The 18,238-nt window shown below is 46.5% G+C and overlaps 1 protein-coding gene across 5 annotated transcripts in view; it reads right to left on the bottom strand.

Annotated features, from left to right (window-relative positions):
* The window catches only part of THOC5 (THO complex 5), a 31,495-nt gene extending 13,257 nt beyond the window's left edge, over positions 1-18,238 (bottom strand). For all 5 annotated transcript variants that reach the window (XM_043978324.1, XM_043978325.1, XM_043978327.1 and 2 more), the window contains exons 1-6: positions 18,083-18,238; positions 14,207-14,311; positions 10,731-10,874; positions 6,893-7,006; positions 6,702-6,799; positions 412-558 (exon numbers count right to left, since the gene is read on the bottom strand). In XM_043978324.1, coding sequence (XP_043834259.1) covers positions 412-558; positions 6,702-6,799; positions 6,893-7,006; positions 10,731-10,874; positions 14,207-14,302 — 599 coding nt within the window. In that variant the 5' untranslated portion in view covers positions 14,303-14,311; positions 18,083-18,238. The remainder of the gene's footprint in view (positions 1-411; positions 559-6,701; positions 6,800-6,892; positions 7,007-10,730; positions 10,875-14,206; positions 14,312-18,082) is intronic.

Genomic DNA, 18,238 nt, shown 5'->3' with positions numbered 1-18,238 from the left:
TCAAAGACACGGCATGACTCTGAACAACCAGAATCACCAAGTAACCTCTCAAAACAGAAACGTCTAATCAGAAAGCAGGGAAGGGGGGCTGAGGCTAGGCTGCTGGTCTCTGGTAACTACAAAGCCAGGACTTGAGTTGAACTATTTTTGTTTTTTGGGTTTTTGTTTTTTTTTGTGGGGCAATGAGGATTAAGTGACTTGCCCAAGGTCACACAGCTAGTAAGTGTCTAGTGTCTGAGGCCAGATTTGAACTCAGTTACTCCTGAATCCAGGGCTGGTGCTTTATGCATTGCACCACCTAGCTGCCCCCGAGTTGAACTATTTTTGAATCTTCAAGAGGGAGTGAGGCCAAGCATCTGACCCCTTGGTGAAAGACCACGTCCTTCCCCGGGACACAACGATTACGTTTACCTCTTCCGCTGCTCCAGCTCCCAGTCAAGGCGAGCGAGGGTCTGCTGGTGAGGGTCCCCCATGGTGATGTCACACTTGCTGATCTCGGGAGGGGCCTCCCGATAAAATTCCTCCATACTCACCAGCTCAATTTCTTCATGCTTTGACCTTAAAAAAGAAGCAAGATTCAAGCCTTAGCTTCTGGGAAAATTCAATCATGGACCCACCAGAGCCACAAGCTTCTGTCTCAAGGCCCAGCTGCAAGTTCCCTGGCTGACTGATGACTATTCACCTCCGATTCACCCAGGGAGTTCCCCAGTCTTCCTGTCCTTGGACTTAGCCACTGACCCTTAATAAAAATGCTGTCAGAACAAGAGCAGCCCCAGAAGAGAGGAAATATCCCTTCTTTTCCATGGAAAAGGGAGGGATATATGGATACACTGGCCTTTTTTTGGCTTCTCTTTGCCACTCTGTGGTAACCTTGTATAAGTTAGTTTTGTTTAACTGTGTTTGTTACAACCGAGGGCTCATTGGAGGAGGACAGGAAGATGGTTTATCCAGAAACAAAGGAAATATGAAAACAAAAATCTATCAATATTACTTCACTGTTTTAAGAACATGAAAAGAAAGGGGGAAATGCTGTAAGGAGAAAAAAAAGAATCCAGTACAAATCAGAGAAAGACAGGAAAAGAAATGGTGGTCATTATCTGGAGACAACAGAGGCCTGTTGTCTTTCCAGAAGGAATGAATACAAGATAGGCCCGTGTCTCCAAGCCTTACTAACCAGATGAGTGTCTCTGTTTCTGGTGACTCACATTAGTACAAATTACACCACCGGAAGGAATCTTGCAAGTACTTTACCAAAGATTAGTTAGTGAGGGAAGAACCTGAAGCTCATAGAGGTATAGACGATGTTTTCCCTGCTGCCCACTGAAAAAAGGCAGAATGCCTAAGAGAAAAATCATTTAAGAAATGAATAGGGAATTAAGATGGTATCCGAGATTGAGATTTTTATTCCAGGCTCCTAACAGGGATGGAGGAAGGTACAAAGGCAGTTAGAATATATGTGCCTTTGGTCTCATAAATCTAATCCAAACTAAACCAAAACAGGAGGGGGGAGAAAACTCCACAAACCCTGACAAAGAGCAGGCATGATGCACTCAGGGTGGCCGTCACAGGACGCAGATGCCCCAAAAGAAATGGGGACCTCAGAGAGCTTGGGCCAACTGTGCAGAGAGATGAACTCAAGAGTCAAATTCAAGGAAGCAAATGAGAACTTAGAATTATCCCAGAGGTTTGGTGGGGAGATGGAATCTAGTACTGGTTGGGATTAGCTTATTAAAAAGATATACTGAGGGGCAGCTAGGTGGCACAGTGGATAGAGCACTGGGCCTGGAGTCAGGAGTACCTGAGTTCAAATCCGGCCTCAGACACTTAACACTTACTAGCTGTGTGACCCTGGGCAAGTCACTTAACCCCAATTGCCTGACTAAAAAAAAAAGATATACTGAAACTCATCCAACCATTCTGGAGAGCAGTTTGGAACTAGGCCCAAAGGGCTAGAACACTGGGCATACCCTTTGATCCAACAATACCACTGCTAGGTCTTTGTACAAAAATATTTATAGCTATTCTTTTTGTGATGGCAAAGAATTTTAAATTGAAGGCATGTCCATCAATTGGGAAACAGCTAAACAAGTTGTGGTATATGCTTGTGATGGAATACTACTGTGTTAGAAGAAACAACAAGCAGGAAACTCTCAGAAAAACCTGGGAAGACTTATACAGACAGATGCTAAGTGAAGTGAGCAGAACCAGAAGAACATTGTACAAAGTAACAGTAATACTCTATGATGAACAACTGGGAATGACTTAGCTATTACCAGCAATACAATGATCCAAGACAATTCTAAAGGGCTTATGATGAAAAATGCTAACCACCTCCAGAAAAAGAACTCGTGGGGGTCTGAATGCAGAGCGAAGCACAGTATTCTTCATAGCCACCTTTCTGGGGGGAGTGGGGAGGGTCTTTATCTTCTCACACAGCATGACTAATATGGAAGTGCTTTATATGACTGCGCATACAGAACCACTATTTAACTGCTCACTATCTTAGGGAGAGGGGAGGTGAAGGAGGGAACTTGGTAAAACTGTTAAAAAATTGTCTTTACGTGCCATTGGGAAAAAACCAAATATCATTAAAGAGAAGGCGATGACGACAACATGCCCAGCAAAGTTGGGAAATGATGGAGAGGGCTGTGGGGACCATACCATCAGCCCACAAGCCACTCATCTGTCAGGCATGAGACAACAAGGACAGGCCACTCTCACGATGCCCGAGTGCTCTTGGGGCCAAAAGCAGAGCATCCAATCTTCTCATCTTTCCAAAAGCAGAAGAACAAACCAAGGGGTAATTCTATTCCACATCTGATTGACACCAATAAGGAGGAATTTGTTACTGCAGTGGAAATGACAGTTACAGTGGGGGAAGGGAGAAGGAAGAATGACCTCTTTTTCAGGTTATAATAAAACCAGGAATAGTCTGACACGCACTCCATACTATGGGACAGGAATCATCATAGTGTTCAGAAGAAGGATAAACAGGATTCCTGGGCCTAAATTCTTCCAAGGCCTGGCACAGTGCCTGACACATAGGTGATTAATAAATGCTTGTTACCTTAACTTACAGGGAAAATTGACCTGAAGGGATGGAAAACTACCCAGAAGAATATAAATATTTTGGTTTTCTTTGGTGGGGCAATGAGGGCTAAGTGACTTGCCCAGGGTCACACAGCTATTAAGTGTCAAGTGTCTGAGGCCAAATTTGAACTCAGGTCCTCCTGAATCCAAGGCTGGTGCTTTATCCACTGCGCCACCTAGCTGCCCCTCCCCCCTCGAATATTCTGAAAATAAACGAAAGTGAATCTGATCAAGCGGAAAAAGGAGGCTTGTCTGAAAGACCAACTTAGATTCACCCTGGATTTTAAAAGTCAGGTACAGAAATGGAAGCAAGGGCAAGTAACTGAGGATGAATACAAAAGTGTGGTACAGTCAGAAAACTGTCCATGATACTAAAGCTCAGCATGAGCTAAGGCAGGCGATGAAAGATAAGCAAGCTTAAAAACAACTTTTTTTTTTTTGGTTTTACTGTGGGAAAAGGGATCAAAAAAGGCTAGGACCACAGATCAAGGTGACTGGGAGGATAACCGATGAAAACAGAAAGATGAAAGCTGTCGATTTTCATTTGCTTCTCTTTCCTCTGCCCAAGAGGAGGACCTTTACAGGAAAGAAGCAGAGCTGGTAAAAAGGAGGCTGAAACAAGACCAGTTAGATAGTAAGAGAGCTCCTCACCGCCCTGCCCCCTCAAGTCACACAGCCCAGAACTGTGGGGCTGAGGGATGGTGGTTGGCTTTGGAGGGGTCTATGGTTCAATGCTGATGGCTCTTTGCTGCCTGGGAGGTAGTCTCTAAACTCTGGTTTCCTCATCTATAAAACGGAGGGGTGGGGCTAGACCAGACTGCCTCGGAAGTTCTTGCCAGCCCTAACCTGATGAACCTACAAACAGTATCAGATACAGAAAACCACTGGCAAAGGGGATTGCCGACCCAGTTTGGGTGCTAATCTGATAGATCTCAAAGCATGAGCCAAGTACACAGGACTAAGGGGGGACCGACCCAGTTCTTAAGAAAAGAGAAAAGAATGGGATCTCAAGAACAGAGGGTACTGGGTTTGGCTTTGATCCCTGGCAAATTCCTGGTAAAGTAATAATTGAGGAGAATCAAGAACAGGAAGTGAGATCACAAGGAGCTAGCATGGCTTCAACAGCTCATGCCAGACTAACCTCACTTTCTTCTTGAGAGGACTGCAAAGTTGGCAGATAAATAAAATGATAAGAACAGAGATAACCCAGATTTTGGTCAAGCCTCTGACACAATCTCTTGTACTATTTTTGTGGAAAAGCCAGAGACAGGGATGAAGGGATGTCACAACTGCACAGATTCAGATGCAGCTGAATGGCTGAACCAGAGAAATCAATGGAGGCTCTCATAGCAACATAGGCAGAGGCCTCCAGAGGAACACCCGAAACTGGTCCCATTCATTCCACCATTTTTATCAATGGTGTGGATAAAGGCATAAGAAAGATACTTCAAGTTGGGGAGGACACAGAACATCGTTATAACCAGCACTGCATAATCATCTTGGGATCCCACCCAAATCCTAACAGGTTAGAACACCGGGCCCAATCAAAGACAACATGTAATAAGCATAAATGTAAACCCTTACGTGTGGGTTTAAAAAAATAAAATTGACTTCAAGATAAGGAGCTGCTCTAGGTTAGAAACTTGTCTGAAAAACATCTGAGAGGATTTTATTTAACAGCAAGCTTAATAGTCCCTAATGTGAGGTAGCTGGTATCACAAAGAATGCTGGGCCAGGAGTCAAGAAGACCCAAGTTCAAATCAGGCCTCGGATGCTCACTTGCACTGTGACCTTGGGCAAATCACTTCACCTCTGCTACCTCAGTTTCCTCAACTGCAAAGTGGGGATAATAACTTCTACCTTTGTAAGCAAATCTCTGTCAAAAAAGTACTTACCAGGGCAGTGGATAAAGCACAGGCCCTGGATTCAGGAGGGTCTGAGTTCAAATCTGGCCTCAGACATTTGACATTTAATAGCTGTGTGACTCTGGGCAAGTCACTTAACCCTCACTGCCCCAAGCAAAAAAAAAAAAAAAAAAAAGGCACTTCCACAGTGACTGGCACAGGGCAGATGCTACATAGTCTCTTCCCTTCTGTTCCCCACCCCTGCCCTCAGAGTGATCTGGCAGTCAAGACACCTAACTCAATCACAGACTGAATTCAAGAGGTAAAGTGTCCAAGATGAGGGAAACAAGAGTTCTGCTGTCCTCCAGCCAGGTGAGACCTTATCAGGAACATCGTGTCACCATTTTGGAAGGGACACTGATCGCGTCACCATTTTGGAAGGGACACTGATCAGCTGGAGAGCTCCCAGAGAAGAGAAACCAGGATTGATTTCAGGCTGCAGGAGGACTAGCTGACGGAGCTGAAGATGGCTGTCTAGCTAAAGAAAGCCTCAGGACTTGACACTGAAGTGGTGGAAGAGCTGTGAGAGGAAGAAGCCTTGGGCTGCTTGGTCCAGAGGGCCAAAGCAGGAGCAGCAGGCAGAAAGGGCAAAGAGGAGGATTCAGGCTTGGTCCAAAGACTCCTTTCCCTATAGAACACTGAGAGCTACTCCAAAAGAAAGAAAAGGCCACAGAGGCTTTTTTTTTTTTTTGGTGAGGCAATTGGAGTTAAGTGACTTCCCCAGGGTCACACAGCTAATAAGTGTTAAGTGTCTGAGATCATATTTGAACTCAGGTCCTCCTGACTCCAGGGCTCATTTTCCTCCACCCCCCCCCCCTTTTCACTGGAGTCAGGAATGTTGTCAAGGATTTTATTTTGGAGCATGGGTTTGGGTTAGGGATCCCCTCCTCCTCTGAAATTCTATAATTCTGTAAATAAGGACCCAGAAAGAACATTTACTTAATGTTCAGATGACAGGGAGCTGGAAGGACTATTAGCTAATTCAGTGAGTGACAAGATCAACTCAGTAGGCAGGAACACCAAGTTCAGGAAGATGAAATCTAGCAGGGAGAAAAGGACATTCTTTCATTTAAATTTTTAAAAACTGCAGAGATCTCGAGTGGAGGTGGCCTGGCTTAGGAGCAGCTCATGGTTCCATGCTGAACACAAATGTAATTACTAGACTGACATCCCCAAAAGGGCATGCTCATTTAGGTTGCATTAACATATGTTCTGAATCTGGAGGGGGGCAAGCAGAAAAGGAAGGAGATAAGAGACTATGCGCCTTATGAAGAATGTGGATGTTCCTAAGTCCATCCAGCCTTGCAAAGAGGACACAGGACAACTGCTGTCCTGAGCATGATGGAGGTGGTGCTACAACTGTAAAAAATCAGGTCAATTCTCAAAAGTGTAAGCAATTAACACATGAATGGTGGGAATCTGGGAGAAAAAAGTCAACAGGGAGTAACAGAAAGGGACAGTGTGACTTCGAAGGGAGTCATTGCTGTACATCCAGGTGGAACCTGCTAGGATTATCCCAGTTTGGTTGGTTGTCATTTTTTTCTGTTTGTTTTCCCAGCTCCAAGTTGTCAGCTGACACAACCCAATAAAAGACTCAGCTCCCAAGGCCTTTCCTTTCCCAGCTGTGAGATTTCTGTGTGGGGTCTTTCCCAGTCCACTGCACTCCCCAGCCGCTGCCCCATGCGCTGCCCTGCCCCCAATACTCACTTAAACTCAAGGCATTTGGTGATCTCTTTCTGCAGGTGCATCACCTCATAGAGCAGGTTCTGGAGTTGCAGGTGATAAGCATCCACCTTCTGCTTAGCCTGTAGGGAGGAGGTGAGACTGAATCACTGGCAAGGATGGAAAGGAGAGATGGGGGCGGAGCAACAACAGGTGGACTCCCCGTCCAGCCCTACCTCATGAGTCTGATCGCGCCCCTTCTTCAGTCTGATGTGAGCCAGCCGGTTCAGCTTCTTCAGGGTCATGAAGTGAACACAACTCTGGATCCTCCTCTCTTCAATTTCAGAAGCCTGGGCAGAAATGGATGTGGGAAAAGGTGGGTGTTGCCTGTGGGCCCAGCCCTTTGCAGAATCCATCACAGGCGTGTGGCCCATTCCAAGGAAGAACAAAAGACAACTTGGAAGAAAACCAGGACTAACCAAAAGGGAACTAAGGAAATGAAATTTCTCATTAAGACTCATTAGAAGGACCAGGAAAGATTTAAAATCCAGAACACTACTTGTGTATTTGTTGGGTCCTGGGTTTGGAAATCTCATCATTCATTTTTGAGCAAGATGCTAAATAATCACTGTGATTACATGGGAATATAAACTATAAAAGCACTCTCTTCACTTGTATCATACCAAGAATAGCAATAACCACTTAAATTAAAACAATGGCTCTCCAGCTGTGGGCTCAGACCCTAAATCATGGTGAGCTACGAGTGTCAGGAAACAGGCAGGTCCCAGTGGCATCCTAGTGTACCAACATCTAGTAGTCAAGGAACTTGCAGCTTCTAGGACTCCAGAGTCCAAGTTGCTCATCTGATATTACCAGATTAAATTTCATTAATACAGGTGAGTGCTCCCCACAGCTAAGTAACCAAGGGGCTCTGGGTCTGTTCTGGCAACTAAAACTACCAAAAGAAGGAATAAAAACTAGAGGACTTCAGGCATAAGCCTGGGGCCGCCTGACCAAGGGCCAAACACAAAGCTACCAACAACCCATGGGCAGGGGCTGAGGGAGCTTCATCCCTGGCCATTTGGGGATGTAATTTATGAACTAATCAGTTGGGATGTGAACAATCTGTAGACACCTCTATTGAATCAACCAACCAAAAGTATAAGTGCCCGGGCCACTGGATGAAATCAGATGAGGAAATGGACTTGGACTGGTTAAAAGATTTAGACGTACGTTTGGGCCTGGAAGGTTCCTGAAGAAAAAGCATCCCAGCAACTGCTTCCATCTTAAGCTTTGAGGAGCCAGACCCTTCTACCTATGACCCAAAGCAGCAAAGGGGGTGGGAACGAGCCCAGTGAATTAACAGAGATCAGTAGAATTGTTCATGTTTTATACATGATCGATTAACTGACTCTGCAACTCAAAGAAGTGTTCTTAACTGATGGGGGGGTACAGCATCTTTTTAATGACATTAATTGGGACTGAAGGGCATCTTCTCAATAGTAGAAGAACGAAGGACTGGAGTTCAGAGAACTGAGGTTCAAATGCCCATTTACTGAACTTTATTTAGCTTACCCCTGGTGTGACCTTGTCTAGGTCAAGTAACCCCCGTTTCTCATCTATAAAACGAGGGGACTGGAGAAAAAATATATGTTAGTTTTTTTAAAAACAGGTACACATGTGCGGGTGCTACAGATGTGGAATGCTGCATGCATTTTCAAATGAAGTCATTGTATTCTAAGTCTTACTAAACTGTTTTACTTGTCACAAGAAACCTCTGACAGGGTGGGGTTAATCTGTAAATGTTTACAAAATAAAAACAAATCAATGAACTCATTAATTAGCTGGTGCCCTGCATTCAGCTCAATTTAATCCAGCAGACCTGGAGGCACTGGGGAGCAATAGAAAGAACACCTGAGTTTCAATGCCAGTTCTGATACTTAACACCTAAGTGACCAGGAGTAAATCACTTCATCTTAACCTCCTCATCTGTGAAAGGAAGGGAGTGGACAAGATACTCTGCTCCCTGCCAACCGGGTGCATAAAAAGGAAGCTGTACGCTAACATCTGCCTCCATCAGCAGAGTCCCTTGTAAGGTAGAAGCACCATTCAACTGGTACCTGGCAGGAGGGGGTACTGCTTGCCCCCCCACCTCCTTGTCCATCTACTGGACTCATCCTGGCCAGACTATGATGGTCCGACTACCAGTACACACACCATTCTCCCTATTGCTTTATCAGTAACAGGGATGTTAAGAAGGGGCTGGATTTTGGAGAAAAGATGCTGAGTCTGTTCTGGACATTCCTCTCCTTTCCTAAGATCCGCCTCAAACCCCTGTTCTGACTTCTGTCCAAGGAAGTGGCGGCTCTTCTCCATGAAACTAATTTCTCTGCTACTCACTCTTGATTTCCTCACGCTTGCCTCATTCATCACTCTCCCCAACTCGGTCACCTTTAATTTCTTCTATCTAAATCCTCCATCCAATTCCTACTCAGGTCTGCACCATCCCAAGAAACCTTCGTTTGACTGTATCTTCCAAGATTTCATCTCCCATGTGCTGTCAAAGTCCTGGGAGGAGTCACTCTTTCTCAGGTCTCATCCCTCTGGAACCCCCCACCATGTCCGTGTCCCATGTCCCTCTTTTCCTAAATACTTTCTCTCCTCCTTGGGTTTTTGTGACACCGCTCTCTTTGCTTCTCCACTCATGACTGCTCCTCCTCAGTCTCTTGTCATTTCATCATCTAACTGTGAGTCTTCCCCAAGCCTCCGACCTGGCCCTCTTATTCCTTATCTCTATGCTCTTTCTCAGTGATCTCATCAGTTCCCATGTTTTCAATTATTATCCCAATTCAGATGACTTCCAGATAGAACTTTTATCTAGCTATAGCAATCAATACATCAAAACTTTCCCAGTGGGCTGTCCCATCAGCCTTTCCTACACTACATGTTCAGAACAGACTCAGCATCTTTTCTCCAAAATCCACCCCTTCTTAACATCCCTATTACTGATAAAGCAATAGGGAGAATGGTATGAGAAAATTCCCCACGGTGAGGTTCTTACCCTACAGTGACTCCACTGGGTCTTCAAGTCTAGTCAGTTCTACATCTCACACAACCTCTTCCCCCTTCCATTGCCACCGCCCTCATTCAGGTCTTGACACCTGGCTGGGCTATTTACTGCATGCAGGCCCACCCTTGCACAGCTGCCAAAGTGACGTTGCTGAAGGCAGGGGCGCCTACACCACTCCTCTCCTCTGCTCAAAAAGCTAACAGCTCCAACTGTTGCCTCCAGGACCAAGCCGTTGGCCTCTGGTCTCAGCTTAGCTTTCTGGGTTGATTTCCTATTGCTCTGCTTCACACATACAAGGTTCCAGACAAAGAGGTGCCCAACTAACCTTCCTCATGACTCGTCACCTGGCTCCAGGCTTTTTTGCAGACTGCCCACATGCTTGGACCATATTCCCTTCCTTACCTGGGCTTCTCACAACCCCTGGCTCACTTCAAAGCCCAGCCCAAGTACAGCCTCTTCCATAAGGCCTTTCCCAAAGCCTCTAGCTTCTAATGTCCCCTTCCCTAGCCTGGAAATTACCTGGTCCTTACTTGACATTTACTTATCTGTGTACACAGCACATCTCCCTAGTCCAATGGGGTACCACCAGGGCAGAGATGTTTGGGTTTTATCTTTGTGCCCTAGTGCCAACCCAGTGCTTCACACAAAAGGGCAACTTTTGGCCTTTAAATATTTGCTCAGGTGCTGACATTTTTTCCCCCTTCCTCAATCGGAGAAAATATTAATTGGATACCAACAGGAGAAAAAAACTGCATACTATAAGAAAATACATAGATTTAGAACAGAAAGAAGAGCCTTGTGAACCAGGGATTGTGGTAAGAAGTCGTGGTACATCCAGACATCTATTGTCTCCATCAGTAGATAATAAAAGAATAGGGATAATCAGGTGAGGGGGCTGGGAAATTTGTACAAGGTTCCTCATCCCGGAAAGAAGGTGGGAGGCCCTTGGGCCCTGGAGAGTGAGTGGAGAGGGGCAGCAGAGCTAGCCCTGGCTCCTTACTTACACTGTCTCGGCTGCCTCTGCTCTTGAGCTCTTGAATTTCAGCCATGAGTCGCTGGAGTTCATGGCAGGTGAACCTGTAGAGGTCATAGTCCTTGTTGGGGTCTCGAATGTCCACCTCAGTCTCCTCGCTGTAGTACTTCATGTCCTGCGGGTGAACAGAGAGAGGGGCCCTTCATGTCTTGGGCATAGAGGCCGACACTACTTTAGCTACACAAGTAAGGTAGAGAGGAGTGTGCTTTCATCGGGTGCCTTGGAAAGGTCTGACCAGTAAGCTACACTGCACAATCAGGCTTCCAGTTGTCGGGGTCACCAGAAGAGTGGCCAAGTACTCAACTGGGATGTGAGAAAAACAGAACTGATGTTTGAGGGGGGAAATCTTTCCTATCTTTCCCACTAGTTTCCGCCCCACCCCCTTTTTTCGGCAGGGCAATTGGGGTTAAGTGACTTGCCCAGGGTCACACAGCTAGTACGTGTTAAGTGTCTGAGGCCGGATTTGAACTCAGGTCCTCCTGAATCCAGGGCCGGTGCTCTATCCACTGCGCCACCTAGCTGCCCCCTTTTCCCCCCCCTTTTGTGCTGAGCAAGGAACGTCTTTCTCATTTATCTCCAGACAGCAGGCCGGGATGCTCTATTTTATGGTGTGACTGCACTGAGGGAGGGTCTTTGGAGTTTTCAAATCTGTTTACAGATCAGAAAACAGATGTGCCAGAGATCCAATACACGAGGGAGGCAGTGCAGTACAAAGAGAAGAACACCAGCTCTGGAGGCAGAGGCCCTGGGTTCAAATCCCACTTCCTTACTTAACTACCCATAGGACATGAGCCAATCCCTTTGCCTCCCCGGGCCCACTTTGTGCTCTGTGGAATGAAGCAGCCGGGAGGCCTTTTAGGTTCCTCCCAGCTCAGACCTAAGGGCTGATGTGCCACCTTAGGCAAGTCCCCTTACCTCCCTAAGCCTGTTTCCTCATCTGCAAAGGAGGAGAGTTAAACCAGAGGGTCTCGGAAGTCCCTTCCAGATTCAATGGTACCAAGTCTATCGCAGCATGCTTTGTGGCACCAAAGAACTGGAAAAAAAGTGGGGGGGTGCCCAATGGTTGGGGGAACAGCAGAGAAATCCAGGGCTTGTGCTTCCCCCCCCATAAAAGTATTTTATTATTTTCCAGTTACATGTAGAGATAGTTTTCAACATTTGTTTTTATAAGATTTCTAGTTTCAAATTTTTCTCCCTCCCCCCTCCCCAAGATAGTAAGTCATCTGATATAGGTTATAGATGTAAATCACATTAAACCTATTTCTACATTAGTCACGTTATGAGAGAAGAATCAGAGCAAAAAGGAAAAACCTCAAAAAAGAAAAACAACAACAACAAAACAACAGAAATAGTTTGGTTCAGTCTGCATCCAGATTCCACAGTTCTTTCTTTTTTTTTCTGGATGTGGAGAGCATTTTCCATCACGAGTCCTTTGGAACCGTCTTGCTGAGAAGAACCAAGTCTGTCACAGCTGATCATCACACCGTGTTGCTGATACTGTGGACAATGTTCTCCTGGTTCTGCTCATCTCACTCAGCATCAGTTCATGTAAGTCCTTCCAGGTTTCTCTGAAATCTGCCTGCTCATCATTTCTTACAGCACAATAATATTCCATTACATTTACATACCACAACTTGTTCAGCCATTCCCCAATTGATAGGCAAACCCTCGATTTCCAATTCCTTGCCCCCACAAAAAGAGCAGCTATAAATATTTTTATACATGTGGGTCCTTTTCCCTTTTTTATGATCTCTCTGGGAAAAAGTCCTAATAGTGGTATTGCTGGGTCAAAGGGTATATACAGCTTTATAGCTCTTTGGGCATAATTTCAAATTGCTCTCCAGAATGGTTGGATCAGTTCACAGCTCCACCACAACACACTAGTGTTCCAATTTTTCTACAGTTTCTCCAACATTTATTATTTTCCTTTTTTGTCATATTAGCTAATCTGATAGGTGTCAGGTTGTTTTAATTTGTATTTCTCTAATCAATAGTGATTTAGAGCATTTTTTCATATGGCAATAGATAATTTTGATTTCTTCATCAGAAAACTGCCTGTTCATATCCTTTGACCATTTCTCAATTGGGGAATGACTTGGTTTCTTATAAATTTGATTTAGTTCCCTATATATTTTAGAAATGAGGTCTTTATCAGAAATACTGGCTATAAAAATTGTTTCTCAGCTTTCTGTCTCCTAATTTTGGATGCACTGCTTCTGATTGTACAAAACCTTTTTAATTTAATGTAATTAAAATCATCCATTTTGCATTTCATACTATTCTCTATCTCTTGTTTGGTCATAAACTGTTCTCCTTTCCAAAGATCTGACAGGTAAACTATTCTTTCCTCTCCTAATTTACCTATGGCATCCCCTTTTATGTCAAAATCATGTACCCGTTTTGACCTTATTTTAGTATAAGGTTTAAGATGTTGGTCTATGCCTAGTTTCTACCATACTATCTTCCAGTTCTCCTAGCAGTTTCTGTCAAATACTGAGTTCCTATCCCAGAAGCTGCCATTTACAGTAGTAAATGACTTACTAAAGTCATTTACTACTGTGTCTCCTGTGCCTAACCTATTCCATTGATCCTCCACTCTATGTCTTAGCCAGTGCCAGATAGTTTTGATGACTGCCGCTTTATAGTAAAGCTGCAGATTTGGTACAGCTACCAGGGCTTATGCTTTAAAAAAAAAAATTACTGTGCAATAAGAAATGACAATATGAGAAATTCCAAGGCAGAAATCAGTGTGAATGGACACCCAATGAACAGACAACCAAAAGAACACCACCAAACGGTGACAAATACATGAATGAAAAGCTCACTAAAACCAAGTGAACTCGAGAGTAACTGAAAAGCCAGTGATGGTCCCAGAGAAAAGACTGTTTGCCAGGGGCTGGGGGGAATGATGCTGCTAGGAAAGAACTGTCCTTTGTGCACTGTCAGACACAGTCATTTGCTTTATCATTTGGTTCATTTGGGGTCAGTGTAGGTAAAAGAATGGGATGTAAAGACACAAGCCAAGGCATCGATCAAACATGTTTTAAAGGGAAGACAATAGGTCAGGGGGAGGGGAATTTTAGACCAAGGCATTTTAAATGACCACCTAGGCCCAAGGTGATCCTAAGGAAGAACACCGCCGTTAGAACAAATGACATGTCAATTAGTCTTCTCCTTATTTCCCCTAAGGACAACTTGGTGTGCTTCCTTTAGCCAGTGTGCCACCTTTAAAAGGCTATCTCAAGTAATGAAGTCAAGGCTATGCCATCCCTGTAGGTTTCCCAGTCCAAGGACGATGAGCCTGGAATATGGTTATTCAAAGAGCATCTTGGGAAGAGATCCTTGGCCAGAGGTGACACACAGACCTTGGCCAGCCAATCCCAAAGGGGGAAGGCTCAGGGGCAAGAGCACAAGTGTCTACGGGGGTGGCTGGGTGCTGGTTCTTACCAAGTCTAGCTCGCTCCGATTCCGCTTTCCCTCAGGTGGGGCTCCATCACTTCGGATCACTTTGGGTTTCCGCTTTTTGCTTGACTCTGAGGACATGGCTGACTTCTTCATGGAATCAGGGAATCAGAGACCATTAGAGTGAGAAGGAACCTTAAAGATCGTCCAATTCAACCCTATCATTAATTTTACAGAATGCTAGAATGCTGGAGCTAGAAGGGTCTAAAGCCCCTCATTTTACAGATAGCTATTCTGACCCAGATTACGAAAGGGATCTGCCCAGACTATGCAGCTACTAAATAGGGGAGTTCTGGGTTTCTTTGTATCCGAGATGGGAAAAACAAAGACAGCTCACACAAATCCCCCACCTAGGCAGGATACCAGAAGGTAAAAAGTCTTGGGACCCCCTTTACATCACTTGGCATCCCAAAAGTACTCCTGGTAAATGACTGACTATACTCTGGAGCAGGAATTCTTGACCTTGATCATTGTATCTGAATATAACTGGTTTCTTTTGTAATTCCTTAGAATTACAAAATTAAAATTACAAATTATTTTATGCATTTTGGGGGCGGGGAGAGACTGATTCCCCCTATGCAGTGGTCATTCACAACCCTAATCCCAAAGAGCTTTCACCTGCTGCTTCCAGTTGGGTCAGTTTGCCCCTCCCTAGGCAGGTGGTCCCCCCCACTCTCAGGAATTCACTATCCTGGTGCCGGACTTAGTTCTATGGACATCAGCCCAACTGTGGTTCAGAACTCCCAAACTCAAGCAATCCGCCAGCCTGGTGGCTTCCCCCAGTAGCAGTGGTGACAGGCCCACACCACCTCGCTGGGCTCTTTATGCATTTAAAAACATTCTTTTGATGAGGGCTTCCCCGGACTGCCAAAGGGGTCCAAGATCCCCAAATGGTTTAAGAACACCTGCTTTAGAAAAACAGTTACAGCATGCCTTGTTCTCCCAGACTTCCATGCAATTCTGGGTGAGGAGGAAAAGGAGCTGGTGAGCCTAGGAGACAAGAAGCATGTGCCCTCTGGGGAAAGGCTCTACAGAGTCAGAGCGACACAATGGGGCGATGTGACACAGTGCTAAGAACATTGTGTTTAGGGTCAGAGGATTTCGGTCAGCCCAGGCTCTGCCACTTCTGTGGGATGCAGTGAGTGACTAGAGTCCTGGACCTGGAGTCCTGCCTCAGACACTCACTACTGTGTGACACTGGGCATGTCACTTTACCTTGTGCAGCCTCAGTTTCCTCACCTGTAAAATGGAGATTAATAATAGCCAACAACTTTCCAGGATTGCTGTAAGGATCAAATAAGGTGATGTATGTCAGGTCTTCTATGACCAGCCTTCTGGTCAGTACCTCAGCCAACCTCTCCTCTTTCCTCTTTCCCTTACTCCCCAAATTTAAACAGGTGCCAAATCTAATTATGTTAACTCCTCTCCTCTCTCCTTTTCTCCACTAACGAATGAGGCCACATATGTAAAATGCTATTATGATTGTTATTAGTTCAGACCATATCGCTTCTCACCTGGACTATTTCAGATAGCTTTCTATCTGGCGTCCAGATTCTAATCCAATCCTCCTTCATACAGCTGTTAAAACAATCTTCCTAAAGCACTTTAGGGCCCTTCAGCCTCTAGGACAAAATGCAAATGCCTCAGTCTGGCATTCAAAGGCCTCCCAAAGGCATTTCATGTTAACCCCTCTCTGGAGGGCTCCAGTCACTGGCCTTGCATCTCCACTTCATAGCTCTGCATTAGTCATAACCCCCGGGGGCCCTCAAAGGGTTCATCTTCTCACCTCCATTGGCTGAAATTCCTGGATTCCCTTGAGACTCCCCTCCCGTGCCATCTCTTAAGAGAAGCACTCCTTGAGTCACTTTTAATCGTGCCCACTCTCTCCACCTCTACTGATCATGTCTATGCTTGTCTACATGAGGTGTCTCTCCAAAAGCATGTGAACATCTTGAAAGTAAAGCCTACTCCTGCTTTCTCCCGCTGAACAAATGCTCCCTGGCCTGGGGAATCTTGGGCTTCTCACCTAGGGCTCAGGTCTTCATCTACCCCAAGGAGAGGCTCAGTCAAGCAGATGGATCTGGGCGAGCAGAAGCTCAGGTGGGGAAGGAAGGGGCTCTGGTCATGGTGGGGGAGAGGGAACTCTGAATTTGGAGCCTGTGTGAGTCTAACCTCTCCAGGTCTCAGTCTCCTCATATATAAAGGGGTAGGGTTACACTAGCCAGGCTCCCAGGTCCACACCTGCTCTCTAGCTAATCCTATGTGTCAAATGCTATGTTAGGTGCTCTGGAGAGGTCACAAAAAAGACTCGGTCCCTCAGTCATTGTTCCAGGCTCAGAGAGGACAAAGACTAAACCCTCTTTTGTCTGATTCTCATAAAAGCTTCACCCAATATATCTTCCCTACCACTTCCTGCCCTCCAGGGCTACACAGCGCAGTTCGGGACAGCAAAAGAACACAGAACCAATTTTTTTTTTTGGTGGGACAATGAGGGTTAAGTGACTTGCCCAGGGTCACATAGCTAGTAAGTGTCAAGTTTCTGAGGCTGGATTTGAACTCAGGTCCTCCTGAATCCAGGGCTGGTGCTTTATCCACTGACCCACAGAACCAGTTTTAAAACTGGAAGGCACCCTGTAGATCACTTAGTTCTCTCCACCCCCAACCCCTTTTCACAGGAGGAAATTGAGGCTGAAGAAATGCCACCTACCCAAAGTTAATTAGATTGTGAGAGACAGTAGGTGCATGTGAAGTGGGTGCAAAGTAAATGCAAAGCCTCCAGGGTGGAATGGGAGAGTGCTAAGAGCCTGGGTAATCAGATCACAAGTAAGTACTAAGTGCCTGCCACAAGATGCCCTGTGCCAAGGTTCAGAAGTAGAAACGAACACACTGAAACCAGCCCCACTCACAAGGAGACACTGCTTGAGCTGCACCCCCTTGGGAGCCTGGGGGTTCCATGCAGGAAGCCCACGTGAGCAAGGAGCGCGTCCCCAAGTTTAATACGTGCTATTCATTCATTCGTTCGTTCGTTCATTTTTAAAGTACAGGGAACAACCCGGGCAGGCGGGGAGATGGGAGACGGCCCACAATGTTTGGTTAATGGAATGAATGTTTGATCGTCTCGCAGAGCTACAGCTACAGTCCAGCGTGGCTGGACCAGCCGAGCCATCCGCCTGGAAAGGTTCCGAAGTGAGGGAATGGCTTTGAATGTCAAACAGAGGCGGCCATCAGAACCTGCCCAAGAGGGGACGGTGCTTGGGGTAGCAGCTGCAGGGAAGGAGAGTCTGGGGGCGGGGGCCGGGGCTCGGCAGGAGAGGGAGGTGAAGGAGCCTGAGGAGGGGGCTCAGCGGGCGATATCGCCATGTTTCAGAAGGGGGGGTGAGAACTGGAGTGTGTGTGTGTGGGGGGGGGTCCGTCTCAATCTAAAGGATGGAAATGACCTAAAGGAGAGGGGTGGGGGCCAAAGACTACGGGGACAGACTCGGTTTGAGGATAAAGGGGTCCGGGAGGGGACGTGGTGGAGGCGAGGGGGAGTCAGTTGGTAGAATGGGGGTAGCATGGACAAGGGGGCCTAGATGAAATGAAATGGGGGGGCAAACGTGGGCAGGGTCAGGAGAGGGGGTGCCGGGGGGGGGGCTCAGTTGGAAGCGTCGGGGTCGTGGGAGGGAATCAGTTATGGGATGGCGACCCTGGGGGAGGGAAAGACTCAGTTGGAAATCTGGGGGTCCCGGGGAGAGGAACAGTCGGGGAGATGGAAGAGCTGGGGGTCCCGGGGAGAGGAAGGGGCAGTTGGGGGATGGGGGCTCAGCGCGAGGGCCCCCCGGGGAGGAGGGGCTCGGAGGCGACCCCGCGGGAGGTACGTACCTGAGGGCCGGCCCGGTGCTCGGGGAGGCCGCTGGGGCTTCCGTGGTCGTCCGTGGGGCAAATGGGAGCAGGAGCTCGACGCCCACAGGTTCGGAGACGAACACGGGGAAAAAGGCAGCACCGCCGCCTCTGCCGCCACCGCCACAGACGGAACGA

The sequence above is a fragment of the Dromiciops gliroides genome, chromosome 1, assembly GCF_019393635.1.
Source record: "Dromiciops gliroides isolate mDroGli1 chromosome 1, mDroGli1.pri, whole genome shotgun sequence".
NCBI lineage: Eukaryota > Metazoa > Chordata > Mammalia > Microbiotheria > Microbiotheriidae > Dromiciops > Dromiciops gliroides.
The sequence above is the reverse complement of the archived record's forward strand: the minus strand, read 5'-3'. Positions and strand labels throughout refer to the sequence as shown.